The sequence below is a fragment of the Hoplias malabaricus genome, chromosome 13 (assembly GCF_029633855.1).
Source record: "Hoplias malabaricus isolate fHopMal1 chromosome 13, fHopMal1.hap1, whole genome shotgun sequence".
Classification (NCBI taxonomy): Eukaryota; Metazoa; Chordata; class Actinopteri; order Characiformes; family Erythrinidae; genus Hoplias; species Hoplias malabaricus.
Genome location: NC_089812.1, coordinates 13,886,628 through 13,900,358, shown reverse-complemented (window position 1 = coordinate 13,900,358; position 13,731 = coordinate 13,886,628). Strand labels below are relative to the sequence as shown.

Here is a 13,731-nt window from a genome sequence, read left to right as displayed (position 1 = left end):
GCCTGGTTTGACTTTGAGCTTAAATTATCTGAACAAACTGAACTTTCTATTAGAAAAATGAACAGAGCGAACAGGGAGAAACGAGCAGGGCCTAGGCGCCGTTTGGGATCGAGCCTGTGACCCTTTCCTAAAGGTAGTGACGCCACAGCACAGGCTACCGTTCACTGAACGGATAAAGCGCGTTTTAGCTAAACGTCTTTTAGCTTGTTTACTGTAAACAAGAACACAAATAACGAATAAACAAGATGTATGATCAAGATGAAGGTATGTGGGAAGCGGTAAAGACAGACAGGACCCGGTTCTTCTTCTTAAATCTCTTTATTTGTTCATGAGCTTGTGTTTAAAAACACAGTTAGCTCGTTAGCTCAGTAGCACCGGTTTAATTATTAAAGATGCCTTAAATTTATTGCGGTTTCTTTCATATTTGCTGAAGGTAAAGAGCGGTTTCTGGCAGCTAATATGAAGTAAACACAGTTTATACATTTCTGTGGCAGTCCTATTTATCAGTAACGCTTATATATCAGTATAACGTTACTATATCTCCAAAGTTTTTGCACACCTAGCTAGTTGTGTAATATTCAGATGAAACACATTTAGACACTGGAGTATCATCCAGTATAATATGTGCTGAGCTGAAGAGATATAACGTCAGTACCAGACCTCACTAATGCGAATGTGGGTGAATGCAATGACATTCTCACAGCTCAGGAGCAAAAACACCAAATCATTTCCAGTGTTACTTTAAGAGATAAATATTGAATACGAGTGTCTGCTACATGCAGCAAAGGTAAATAGCCCAAATTGTTCTTTGCATGCTATACTTCAGTGTATGATACTCAACAACCCTTGCCTCTCTTGCTCTAGATATTCAATATGATGAAGATGATGATGAGATCACCGCTGATCTTTGGCAGGAAGCCTGCTGGATTGTTATTAGGTACTGGGATGGAGTTATACAATCTGTGATATTTCCTTTCAGACACTGACGCAAGTATAAAATACACAGAGTAAAATGAAATTACTGCAGTGTCCTAAGGAATAGTGTCAAATGATTACAGAAGAAACAATGATATGGAGGGAGTGGTGATGCAATGTTATGTTCACCGTTATATTAGAGCCCTATGATGATTTTCTTTGTAGTAATTTTAGAACATGTTAAAAGGTAAAAGATGTTAATTGACCAAATGTGGGTGTCTTTTGGCGTACTACTGTGTTCATTGTTAATTTATGGTGTTTACCATATGCTTCCCCTTCAGTTCCTACTTCGACGAGAAGGGCTTGGTGCGGCAGCAGCTGGACTCCTTTGACGAGTTCATACAGATGTCTGTTCAGAGGATTGTGGAGGACGCACCACCCATAGACCTGCAGGCTGAGGCCCAGCACACCTCTGGAGAGGTGGAGGAACCGGTAAGCGGCCATACACATGCATATATTTGAAGATGTTTGAGGGCAAAGTGACACAGAGTTGTCTACAGACTGTTACATTCACTCTGTTTAATATGAGGTTGTTTTATTTGTTTTTAAAGCACTTAATGGGTGTGCACCCATATATATATATATATATATATATCTCAGCAGCATGCTTTCTTTTTCCACCAATCAGCGAGCGCTGAGATCTTCTTCGCAGGATCTGTTATTTGTGCCCAGAACTCGTTTGAAACTCATGCCCCGAGTCTGTGGAACTCTCTTCCATTCTCCATTCGTTATGCCTCCTCAGTTTAATCTTTTAAAACAGGGCTAAAGCCTATTTAATACAGACTCTCATTTGAGCAATGAACAGTGGAAATTGTAGACATTTGGGTTTGTGTTTTGTTGTTAGTTGATGTTATGTTTTAAATGCACAGCACTTTGCTCACTTTTTGTAAGTTGTTTTAAAAGTGCTTTATAAATAAATTTACTTAAAACTATGTTTTTTGTTTGCAGCCTCGGTATCTGCTGAAATTTGAGCAGATCTACTTGTCCAAGCCCACACACTGGGAAAGAGATGGAGCTCCCTCGCCCATGATGCCCAACGAAGCCCGGCTTCGAAACCTCACGTGAGTTTGACTGTCGGGAAGCATGTCCCTCCACTTTCCACCAGTCTTTCAGTCATATGTGAGGTAAACACAGGCTGTATCCAAAGCTTTGGCTCCTGCAGTCCTTGTTTAACAGCTGTCCTCCTAACCTTGATGATTCGGGAGGAAGCGAGGAGTGGAAGAGAGCAGGAGCGATGTCTCTAAATCTGTTTCTGTGTAGTTTAAACTCAAGTGTTCCCCAGAATACGCTTTTTATAAAAGGAGAGGGCTGATTAAGCAAATCATGGCTTGGTGTGAGGTTGGAAGGTGAAGTTTGATTGATCTGTTACTTTGTTTAGATACTCCGCTCCTCTTTATGTGGACATCACAAAAACCATCATTAAAGAGGGAGAGGAACAGCTTCAGACGCAGCACCAGAAAACTTTCATCGGCAAGATTCCCATCATGCTCCGCTCCACCTACTGTCTGCTCAGCGGCTTGACGGATCGTGATCTGTGTGAGCTGAACGAGTGTCCTCTGGATCCCGGGGGCTACTTCATTATCAACGGCTCTGAGAAGGTCAGAGGGGGACAGTTTAATAATCATTTAATGAAAAAGCCTGGGATAGAGTAATAAAGCTCTCTCTGATCTTATAAATGTCTTACTGAATGATCGTTAACCAAAGAAAGATGCTAAAGTAAATTATAGAGTTGTAAAAAATGTCAAAGTAATGTGGTTACTTTGTGTTGGCACCTTCTTGCCAAACCCGAATGTAGCTTAGGAAGCACAGAAGGACCAAAACCACTCAATCCAGATGTTGTTCTTCCTTTGACAATGTGTAGTAAAGTTCATACAGGATCTTGTTGCCCCTTACTGAATGTGAACTGTATTTTCCTTGGAATAATCTTTCCATTTCTGTTCATTCCAAATCATTTATTCACGCATCCTCATGACTGAATCCGGTGTGTTCTTGCAGGTTCTTATTGCTCAGGAGAAGATGGCCACCAACACAGTGTATGTGTTTGCAAAGAAAGACTCTAAGTATGCGTACACAGCCGAGTGCAGGTCATGTCTGGAGAATTCATCCAGACCCACCAGCTCCATCTGGGTCAGCATGATGGCCAGAGGAGGACAGGTCAGATGACACACATGCACACACCCAATACTCCCTACGTTTTCCAACATACTTTGTACTTAACCCTTTCTTCTCTTCTGTTCTTCCTGCTCTGTTTAATTGTTTTTTATGTTCTCTACAGTAGTACATTCTTCAACATTAGTTCTTTTGTATTTCACCTTGTATCTTTTTCCTCAGAATCTGAATGCGTATGAATAGCACTAAAAAGATTAATGTGTGTGTAGCGAGTGGTGTATTGATGTTTTTGGGCTTTTTCTGTTTCTAGGGTGTTAAGAAAAGCGCCATTGGTCAGAGAATCGTCTCCACGTTACCATACATCCGACAGGAAGTGCCCATTATCATTGTGTTCAGAGCCTTGGGCTTCGTGTCCGATAGGGACATCTTGGAGCACATCATCTATGACTTTGACGACCCTGAAATGATGGAGATGGTAATTTCTTGCTTTTTATTTTCATGAATCATTTGTCAGAGATTTAATATAGCACATCAAATCAACAGTCCAGGAGTTGCTATTCCAAAAACAATGTTCCTACCCAATAACACTGCCACTACACCAACTATTGGGTGGTAAAAGTCCTGCTAACATGACTGCTTTAATTAATCTAATCTCAGTTAATTAATTAAACAAATCTTTCTCACCATACACTTAGGTGAAGCCATCTTTGGATGAAGCCTTTGTGATCCAGGAGCAAAACGTGGCTCTGAACTTCATCGGCTCTAGGGGAGCCAAACCTGGTGTTACCAAGGAGAGGAGAATAAAGTACGCCAAAGAGGTGCTGCAGAAGGAAGTTCTGCCCCATGTGGGTGTGTCTGACTTCTGTGAGACCAAGAAGGCCTACTTTTTAGGGTGAGTTTTGCCATAGTTTGTACTTTAAAGGGTCTAAACCGAGCTATGTGTAGAACAATAGGGGTTTAGAGACTTTCTGGTGGTTGTTTGAGGATTCACATAACGCATGCTGGAGGTTGTAGTGACTATTGGCTGAACAAAAACATGGAAACAGTATGTTCTGTCATATAATTATGACCAATAAAATATTAATCTGTAGCAAACTCTGAATTAATGCCTATAATTATTTATATTAACACACTTTCTTTTCGATGTAGTTATATGGTGCACAGACTATTGCTCGCAGCCCTGGGCAGAAGAGAGCTGGATGACAGGGATCACTATGGCAACAAAAGACTGGACTTGGCTGGACCTCTACTTGCTTTCCTTTTCCGAGGGTGAGAACAGTCAGAATGGTTTTCTCAATTTTTCCATATCTTATAATAGAAGGAAAATGATAATTATTTAATCTTCAGGCAGCAGATATTGTGTGACCTGCTCTGATGATCTATTCAAACTTTTATCATCTTGCAGAATGTTCAAGAACCTGCTGAAGGAGATCAGGATCTACGCACAGAAGTTTATTGATCGAGGAAAGGACTTTAACCTGGAGCTGGCCATTAAAACCCGGATCATCTCAGATGGGCTGAAGTATTCTCTGGCCACGGGCAACTGGGGGGATGTCAAGAAAGCCCACCAGGCCAGAGCTGGCGTGTCTCAGGTAGCTACAGGCTGCAGTTTCATTGTGTGAAGTGGGTTTCAGAGATTCAAACTCCTTTTTCTTGGCTCATAAAAGAAGAAAAAGGGACTTTGCTTAGGTTCTAGCTGCGGTTGTTTATACAAAGGTTTCAGCTCTTTACAATGTTTATCAATTTGGATATTGCTGACTAGAACACGTCAGAGAAACTTCACAATGATTTTGAAGCTGTAATTTTAGGGTAAAAATACTACTTAGTGTTGCTTTAAGGAGAAAGTGGTTATCTAAATGTGAAATCCTGAGAGAGCCTACATCGGTAGCAATTTCTGGAAGAAAAAAAAGAACACGTTTAACTCAGTTAGTCAGAACATTCTTATTTTAGCATTTTTTACAGATTTCTGTTATTCTCCAGTTTATGTAACAATGCCTTGATCGTCTGCAGGTGTTAAACAGACTGACGTTCGCCTCCACTTTGTCACATCTGCGGCGTGTAAACTCCCCCATCGGCCGAGACGGCAAGCTGGCCAAGCCCCGGCAGCTCCACAACACTCTGTGGGGCATGGTGTGCCCTGCTGAGACCCCTGAGGTACCACTGACCCCTTTAAACAATAACCCCACATCAAGGCCTTGTTTAAATATCTAGTGGAACATCCTTCATTTGTATGTGATTTATTTTTTTCCCCTCTCCACAGGGTCATGCTGTAGGTTTAGTGAAGAACTTGGCGCTCATGGCATACATCTCTGTGGGGTCCCAGCCGTCCCCCATTCTGGAGTTCTTGGAGGAGTGGAGCATGGAGAACCTGGAGGAAATCTCACCTGCTGCCATTGCAGAGTCAGTGGATACTTTATCTCTTAGGAGCTGGAGGCTGAAATATATATTACCATAACTCATAACTGTCTTAAAGGGTTGGTAGACAGCGTGGATAATACCCCACTGTGGTTTTCAATGTGATTTGTCTAGTGCCACTAAGATCTTTGTGAATGGCTGCTGGGTGGGCATCCATAAAGACCCTGAACAGCTGATGAACACTCTAAGGAAACTGAGGAGGCAGATGGACATCATCGTGTCTGAGGTAAGTGAAAATTAAATTTGTTACCTGGAGACCACAGGTTTGAATCCAGGTGTGACGCCTTGGCCGTCCGATGCTAGGAGTCCTTGAGAACAGAATTAGACTTGCCCTCTGGGGGCGGGGGGTGGAGAAGGACAGCCCCCTACGGTGCCAGATAGCACATGTGTCCGTCAGCTGATATAGCAGGTCATTCTCTGAGGATGCCCTCAACTTTTCAGTGGAGCTTCACCAGGCACAGTTTGAGAAGAATAGGTGCATTGGCTTAACATATCTCTGACTTTTTTGAGGCTGGTGGCACTGTGTGTTGTTGGGAAGAGATAGAATTTAAGACGTCTGATATTTAGGGATTAAACACTGTGAAAAAAATAGAATAATAAAAAAAAAGCTTTAAAAATGAGATATTTTATGGTTTTATGGTTATGTTCCTCAGTGATCATCCAGTAGTTCTTGCTTGATTCATTCCAGACTCAGTAAAAACAGACTCAGTTTTGTTTGAGTGAACTAAATGTTCCTAACTGGAGCTTGTTGTTCTTGTTCAGGTTTCCATGATCCGGGACATCAGAGAGAGAGAGATCCGGATTTACACAGATGCCGGACGAATCTGCAGACCGCTGCTCATTGTTGAGAAGCAAAAACTGCTGTTGAAGAGGCGCCACATTGACCAGCTTAAAGAACGAGAGTACAATAACTACAGGTACATGATCCCTCATAACACACTAGGAGTGTGTGACACTTTATAGAAGTGTTTTCCTGTTAGAAAAGGGGAAAAAATATTATATTTTAATGCGAGGCTATTTGTGGTATTTAAGCATTTGTTGAGATGCATTTCACCTTTTGGAGTTTATTAAAAATACATGTGTGTGTGTGTGTGTGTGTGTGTGTAGTTGGCAGGACCTGGTAGCGAGTGGAGTGGTGGAGTATATTGATACATTAGAGGAAGAGACTGTGATGCTGGCCATGACCCCAGATGACCTCCAGGAGAAGGGCGTGGCTTATTGCTCCACCTATACTCACTGTGAGATCCACCCCTCTATGATCCTGGGAGTATGTGCCTCCATCATACCTTTCCCCGATCACAATCAGGTACACGGACACATACGCACATGTTTGAACACCCCTGGTTAAACGCTGTTTTGTTAATTTTGCAATGTGTTAATTTTTTACTCAGAAAAGTAACAGTGTTGTGTTGCGTACTCAGTCTCCCAGGAACACGTACCAGTCCGCTATGGGGAAGCAGGCTATGGGAGTCTACATCACTAACTTCCATGTTCGTATGGACACTCTGGCCCATGTGCTGTACTATCCCCAAAAGCCTCTGGTCACCACGCGCTCCATGGAGTACCTGCGCTTCAGAGAGCTGCCAGCAGGTGATGCTATAACCTAATTAGAAAGTCAAGTCAAGGTTTCATACCCCAGGAATAAGAAGCTTGAAAAAATAAGTTTCAAAACAGAAACGTACAAAATCTGCCATAGTGTTGTTTTAATTAGTGTTTGGAGGAAGCAATTTGTCACGTTTATTAGTGAACATGTGGTGGTTTAGCCAGTTAGAAGAGGTGTGAAATTCATTGTAGCGTTTTTTTGACATATGTAAACATTTTAATATTATTATATTAACATTCTTAAAACAATAAATAAATATCATAAAGTCATAAAATGTAATAATTTGTTACCGTTAGCTTCAGCATTTGATTATTTTGCTGTTTTAAACGGAATGTGTTTTATGAACTGTGCAGGCTTTGGAGTAAACAGCTTTTCTTTGGGTCAAATATTTCTTTCTGTAACAAAACATAGGATTCGTCCAACGTTATTTAGAATTTTAATCATGGCTTTTGTTTACAATTATACATTTTGCTAACTTTTTAAAAGAAGTTTTATTGGAATATTTGTGTGTGTTTGTCTTCTAAAGGCATCAACTCTATTGTGGCCATTGCATCATACACTGGATACAACCAGGAGGACTCTGTCATCATGAACCGCTCGGCCGTGGACAGGGGATTCTTCAGGTAGCTTTTGCTTTCATTGGTTAACTGCATTTGTGAGTGAAAAAACCTCATATTGGTGCAGTTAAATGACACAAATACAAAATACAATCCTCAGTTTGTATGGATAATGATAAATTGTTGTAGGTCTGTGTTCTACCGCTCTTATAAAGAGCAGGAGTCAAAGAAAGGCTTTGACCAGGAAGAGATCTTTGAGAAACCCAAGCGTGAAGAGTGTCAAGGTGAGCTGCTGGTTAAAATTGATTTGTGATAGTAAACCTCTTATACAAATAAAGCTTTTATTATGTTTTTCCAAATATATGAGCGTCTTTATCAGGTGGCCCGAATTTTTTTGGGGGTCAGGGTCTAACAAATCGCATTGTGTTTCTGTTTCCTCTCTCACACCCACTGCAGGTATGCGACACGCTATCTACGATAAACTGGACGATGACGGACTGATCGCCCCTGGTGTCCGTGTCTCCGGAGAGGACGTAATCATCGGTAAAACGGTCACTCTACCAGAGAATGACGATGAGCTGGACAGTACGAACCGGCGCTACACCAAGAGAGACTGCAGCACTTTCCTCCGCACCAGTGAGACTGGCATCGTCGATCAAGTGATGGTCACCCTCAACCAGGAGGGCTACAAATTCTGCAAGATCCGGGTACGTTAGCAGGCTTTGTATGAAGTGGGAGAGAGACGAGTAAACCCAAAACTAAAAGCCACAAAAGCACCTAAAACGTACTAATAATCACGAGTAGCATGTTGTAACTACTGCGCGTGCATGAACCTGCTCAATGACGGCAGGCTTTCCTGCGTGTGGCTTTACCAGTGCGCTAGTAGTGTATGAATTTGTAAGCAGTGTGATCTCTGTGGACTATGTCTGGTTTTTGTAATAAATCTAACTACAGAGATGTTTCATTCTGCTCCTGATGTGATTAACCCTTGACAGATTCATCAGCCTGAATTTTGAATTCATACTGGTTTTTTTTCTCTGGTTCTTTCTTTTCAGGTTCGCTCAGTCCGTATTCCTCAGATCGGCGACAAATTTGCCAGTCGACACGGACAGAAGGGAACCTGTGGAATTCAGTACAGGCAGGAGGTAAATGCACCAAGCCTCCTTTACATTTGTGCTAGCAGCTGGAGCTTTTATCATGTGTCTGCAGCGAGGATGTGGTAGTGCTTTTATTATAGCTCTGATTAAATAAATAAGTAAATAGCCAGGGTTAGATGTGACTTCTTTTTTTGAATAAGCTTGTGCACTCACTTTGGGTGCATTCAACAATAAAGAAAGATTTGCTCCCGTTTTCTACAGCGACAGAAAGAAAGACACAGATTAATAATAGAGACATTGCACACAAAATGGCGGCTGTGAGTCCACTTGTGAGTTGTTAATACCCCGTCTGGACTGTTTGGAGATCTGTGGTCAGGTCTCGGTCCTTGATGTTTTAGCTTGTTTAGACTGAGACGTACATAGCTTCACTTTCAGGATGTACTCCATAAACAGAGACAAGCCCCTGCAGCAACATCTGGACTCGCATGTCAACTTCGTTACAGACAAATTAATGATCAGACCTCACAAGCCATACAGTTAAAACTGAGGAGAGACCTCCGGGTTTGCTTAGGTTTACAGAGAGGGGAATGTTTTGCTGTGTTGTTTTTGTAGGCATTGCTAATAATGAAGTACCAATAGTCTTCTGAAGTGTTTCCTAAAACATGGAGCTCTCTCTCTGCAGGACATGCCTTTCACATGTGAGGGAATCACCCCAGACATCATCATCAACCCCCACGCCATCCCCTCCAGAATGACAGTCGGCCATTTGATCGAGTGTCTGCAGGGGAAGGTACTTTGCTTCTCAGTTTTGAGAGAGTTTTGTTCAAATATTTGTGTAAAGAATTATTTTAAATAAAACCGCGTAGTGTTTAAATTGTCAAGGTAATCGAAACTAAATCTAACACTGGAAGTGTTATACATCGTCGTAAAACAGTTGTCCAAAACTGCCTTCAAGAGCATTAAAGTGCATTTCTGGATCTTACCAGGTCTCTGCAAACAAAGGGGAGATCGGTGATGCCACACCTTTCAATGACGCTGTGAATGTGCAGAAAGTCTCCAACCTGCTGTCTGAGTATGGTTACCACCTGAGAGGAAATGAGGTCAGTAGCCAGTTTTTTCTTACATATACACAGTAGAAAAGTAGCTAGAGGAGGAAGACTTTCCAGACTACTTGGAGTTGGTGACTAGTTGGACTAGTTGAAGACTTTCCAGACTAGTTGGACTAGTTGGAGTTGAGAACACACCAACTCCTCACAGACATTCACCCGGAGGAAACCCACACAGACACAGGGAGAACACACCACACTCCTACAGTCAGTCACCCGGAGGAAACCTCCGCAGACACAGGGAGAACACACCACACTCCTCACAGACAGTCACCCGGAGGAAACCCACACAGACACAGGGAGAACACACCACACTCCTACAGTCAGTCACCCGGAGGAAACCTCCGCAGACACAGGGAGAACACACCACACTCCTCACAGACAGTCACCCGGAGCAGGAATCGAACCCACGACCTCCAGGCCCCTGGAGCTGTGTGACTGCGACACTACCTGCTGCGGTTCCTTAGTGCCCCACAAACTGTGACCAACAAGCTTCTCAAATAAGATTCTAGAAACACTTGAAATACAATCATGCAAACCCAGTGGATGTGCTACAAGTCTCACCCTCACCCTGCTTTCTCTCTTCTTTTGTAGGTGTTATACAACGGGTTCACGGGTCGTAAACTGACCTCTCAGATCTTCATCGGACCCACCTACTACCAGCGCCTGAAGCACATGGTGGACGATAAGATCCACTCACGAGCTCGCGGCCCTGTCCAGATCCTCAACAGGCAGCCCATGGAGGGCAGATCACGGTGAGACACTTGTTTCTGATTTTACTTGTGCTGTTTACACTGACCAAGCTTTCAAACCAGAAATGAAACCTGAATTCAAATGCACAATCAAACTTGAGAGTTTATGTATGTAATGTGTACAGTGATGGTGGTCTGCGTTTCGGAGAGATGGAGAGAGATTGTCAGATTGCTCACGGAGCTGCACAGTTCCTGAGGGAGCGTCTGTTCGAGGCCTCTGACCCCTACCAAGTGCACGTGTGCAATCTGTGCGGCCTCATGGCCATCGCCAACACACGCACACACACCTACGAGTGCAGAGGCTGCAGGAACAAGACTCAGGTGGGTGCCGGGACCCCTTATTTCTTTTTGCTTATTCTTTAAAGTAGCTGTTTTAAACTGCATTAAATTACAAACACATAATTTTGTAGATACATTATAAACGCCCACTGCTCGTCCAACATTACTCCCGACATTAAAGAAACACTACGTAATATATTTACATTAAAATTCCAGCTTCAAAATCAGCGTGATGTTTCACTGACTTGTAATAAGGAGAATATAGCCCCTGTATTTGCTACTCTGGGCTCAGCACTTCAGAAACGACACTATGCTCCTTTTGGAGGAGGGTAGGGTCATGTGCAGTATGTTACCAATGTGATATAATTGGGGAAAACCTAACCTCTGTCTCTCTGAATGGGTGATTTTCAGATTTCTCTGGTCCGGCTGCCGTACGCCTGTAAGCTTCTGTTCCAGGAGCTGATGTCTATGAGCATCGCACCTCGAATGATGACCAGCTAAACACCTGTGCCACTGAATCATGGAGAAAAACAGGAGTCTAGAACTTGGGTTATTGAACTTAGGAGGAGGATTCATTACTGAAACTGAGTGCACTCACTCGCCCAGGCTCCACCTGCGTACGTCTACACGTCTACTTTATCAAAGTAGTTCTGAACTGTTGTTTTTTTGGAAGTGATGACATCTGTTCTTAGTTGTTTTTGTAAAATGTTGATTCAAATAAATTGCTTTCATTTTTAAACTGTTGCAGAGGGTTTTTCTTTACTGTGTTTCTATTATTACACTTATGTTTAATGATAGGTGACACAGCTGGTAGTGTCACAGTCACACAGCTTGGACTTGGAGGTTGTGGGATCAAGTCCTGCTCTGGGGGACTGTGTTCTCCCTGTGTCTGCATGGGTTTCCTCCAGGTGTTCCAAAACATACGTTGGTAGGTGGATTTGCGACTCAAAAGTGTCAGTTGGTGAGAGTGTGTGTGGGTCGCCCTGTGAAGGATTAGCGTCCCCTCCAGGGTGTGTAACTGCCTTGCGCATAGTGATTTTGGGAAGGCTCCAGACCCACCGCAACCTTGAACTGGATAAGCGGTTATTGACCATGAATGAATGTTTAATAATAGCAAAATTTTTAATTGATATTTATGGTACTTGTACAAAGATTGGTCTCTAGTAGAGAACCGAAAACATGTACGCTAAGAATTCCATTGTGCAATGTATCTGCAGGCTTCATTGTGATTATAACAACAACCCAAAACTGAAATAACCTGAGAACAAATACCAATTTACAGCGCTCTTGTTTCGAATCCCAGACTAGCACTGTTTTTCCTTCAGTCGTGAACAATTTCATTGTGTACACACAATCGTGATAACGGGATTCTTATCAAGACCCCCAGTTTACTCACACCCTGCTGATCTCTAGGCTTTAAGGGCTGTTTTGGATTTGCCCTGATAGCATCATCGTTATTTCGTGACCTCATTTTCCAGCCTTTCAGAGGGTAGAGAAATATTAAAAGAATAATCTGCATGAAAGTTAAACTAGTTTTTTTTCTCCCCCCACCACCAATAGATGTGCTGTGATTTTATGAATAAACTGAAATCTGCATTGGCGGTTAGCTGATGAATAACATAACTTCGCTGTCTAAAGAAAGACCTCCATTTCTGTGGATTTTTAGTTTACTACATCATTTAAACACAGAAACTGTCCTTCACATTTGTGTGAAAATGTCATGATGAATGGACCAATAGAAATGCTCCAAAACACTTTTTAGTTACTATTTTGGAGATACGTTATTTTTTGGACAGCAGTACATTTTTAAATCAAAACATCTGGTTCATATCCTCTGTATATTGTTGCAGTATTTCAAAGTATAGTTACGTAATCCGATAAAAACACACTGCCCATCCTGACTAAGGGCGCAAAGTGTCTTTAATGCAAATCCCTGAATAGCACCCCCTGGTGGAGCAGTTTGTGTGAGTGAATGGATGATGTTGGAGCATTTTTTTTTCAAATCATTTTTATTTTCACAACATTTCTCAAAACACTTTGTACAAACAGCCCCACAGTGTGGATTACCGGAAAATGTCCCAGACTGTTTTTACATTACATTAAGTAACCGTAGTTGTTAAGGGTCGCTGGTTGCTGATTGGATCATAAACGGCCACAGCAAACTTAGGGTGTAGCTGTAGGATTGGAACAATAGAAATTGTGTGTCTTCTGGTAGGAAGAGAGTGGGGTGGGCCCTGTGTGAAGCTCTGATGGATTGACATAGGACCATCTTATCACGTGTATGATTATAATAATTACGTCAATGAATATGTCAGTGTCATCAGAAAGACAAGATCTTGTTTCACTGATTATGGACTGTAGGTCATGACAGACAGAGTCATTATGATACAGAAACGGAAGATAAAGCTGTTTAGCACAAGCAGATAAAATCTGACAAATCAGAAATATAAACATGAGGAACATCCTTTAGGCTGAGATGTACTTATAGGGCAGCATGGGGAAGTACACTGGAGTCTATCTAGACCTCCTGACGCTCCTGTCTGTCGGACCACAGATTCTCATCGACATCACATCGGATATCTTCCCTTGCAATGCAGCGTGGAAACTATCTTTTTAAATGTCTTATCCAGCCTCTACAGGAATCATCTGTGATGTCCTCACATGCTGCATCCATAGCAGCCAGCAGGGTCATCTGAGTGTGGCTGGCTCCTTACTTATTTCAGGCTGTTGAGCCGGGTTATTTACTTGTTCATCCATTGTCAGAAACTTTAACATCGTGTTGCATTCTGTCTGTACAGGGTGGGCCATTTATATGGATACACCTTAATAAAATGGGAA

At 42.3% G+C, this 13,731-nt stretch overlaps 1 protein-coding gene across 1 annotated transcript; it reads left to right on the top strand.

The window, feature by feature from the left end:
* The first annotated feature begins 142 nt into the window (after positions 1-142).
* polr2b (RNA polymerase II subunit B) lies at positions 143-11,615 on the top strand. Its single transcript, XM_066641815.1, has 25 exons — positions 143-264; positions 865-937; positions 1,257-1,407; positions 1,924-2,036; positions 2,354-2,573; positions 2,971-3,129; positions 3,395-3,559; positions 3,780-3,976; positions 4,234-4,353; positions 4,490-4,676; positions 5,095-5,238; positions 5,345-5,484; positions 5,614-5,725; positions 6,262-6,416; positions 6,607-6,805; positions 6,921-7,089; positions 7,629-7,725; positions 7,849-7,943; positions 8,116-8,366; positions 8,715-8,804; positions 9,439-9,546; positions 9,743-9,856; positions 10,457-10,617; positions 10,740-10,935; positions 11,305-11,615. Exons 1-25 carry the CDS (start codon positions 246-248, stop codon positions 11,392-11,394), a joined length of 3,525 nt encoding a protein of 1,174 aa, XP_066497912.1. The 5' UTR covers positions 143-245; the 3' UTR covers positions 11,395-11,615.
* The last annotated feature ends 2,116 nt before the right edge of the window (positions 11,616-13,731 follow it).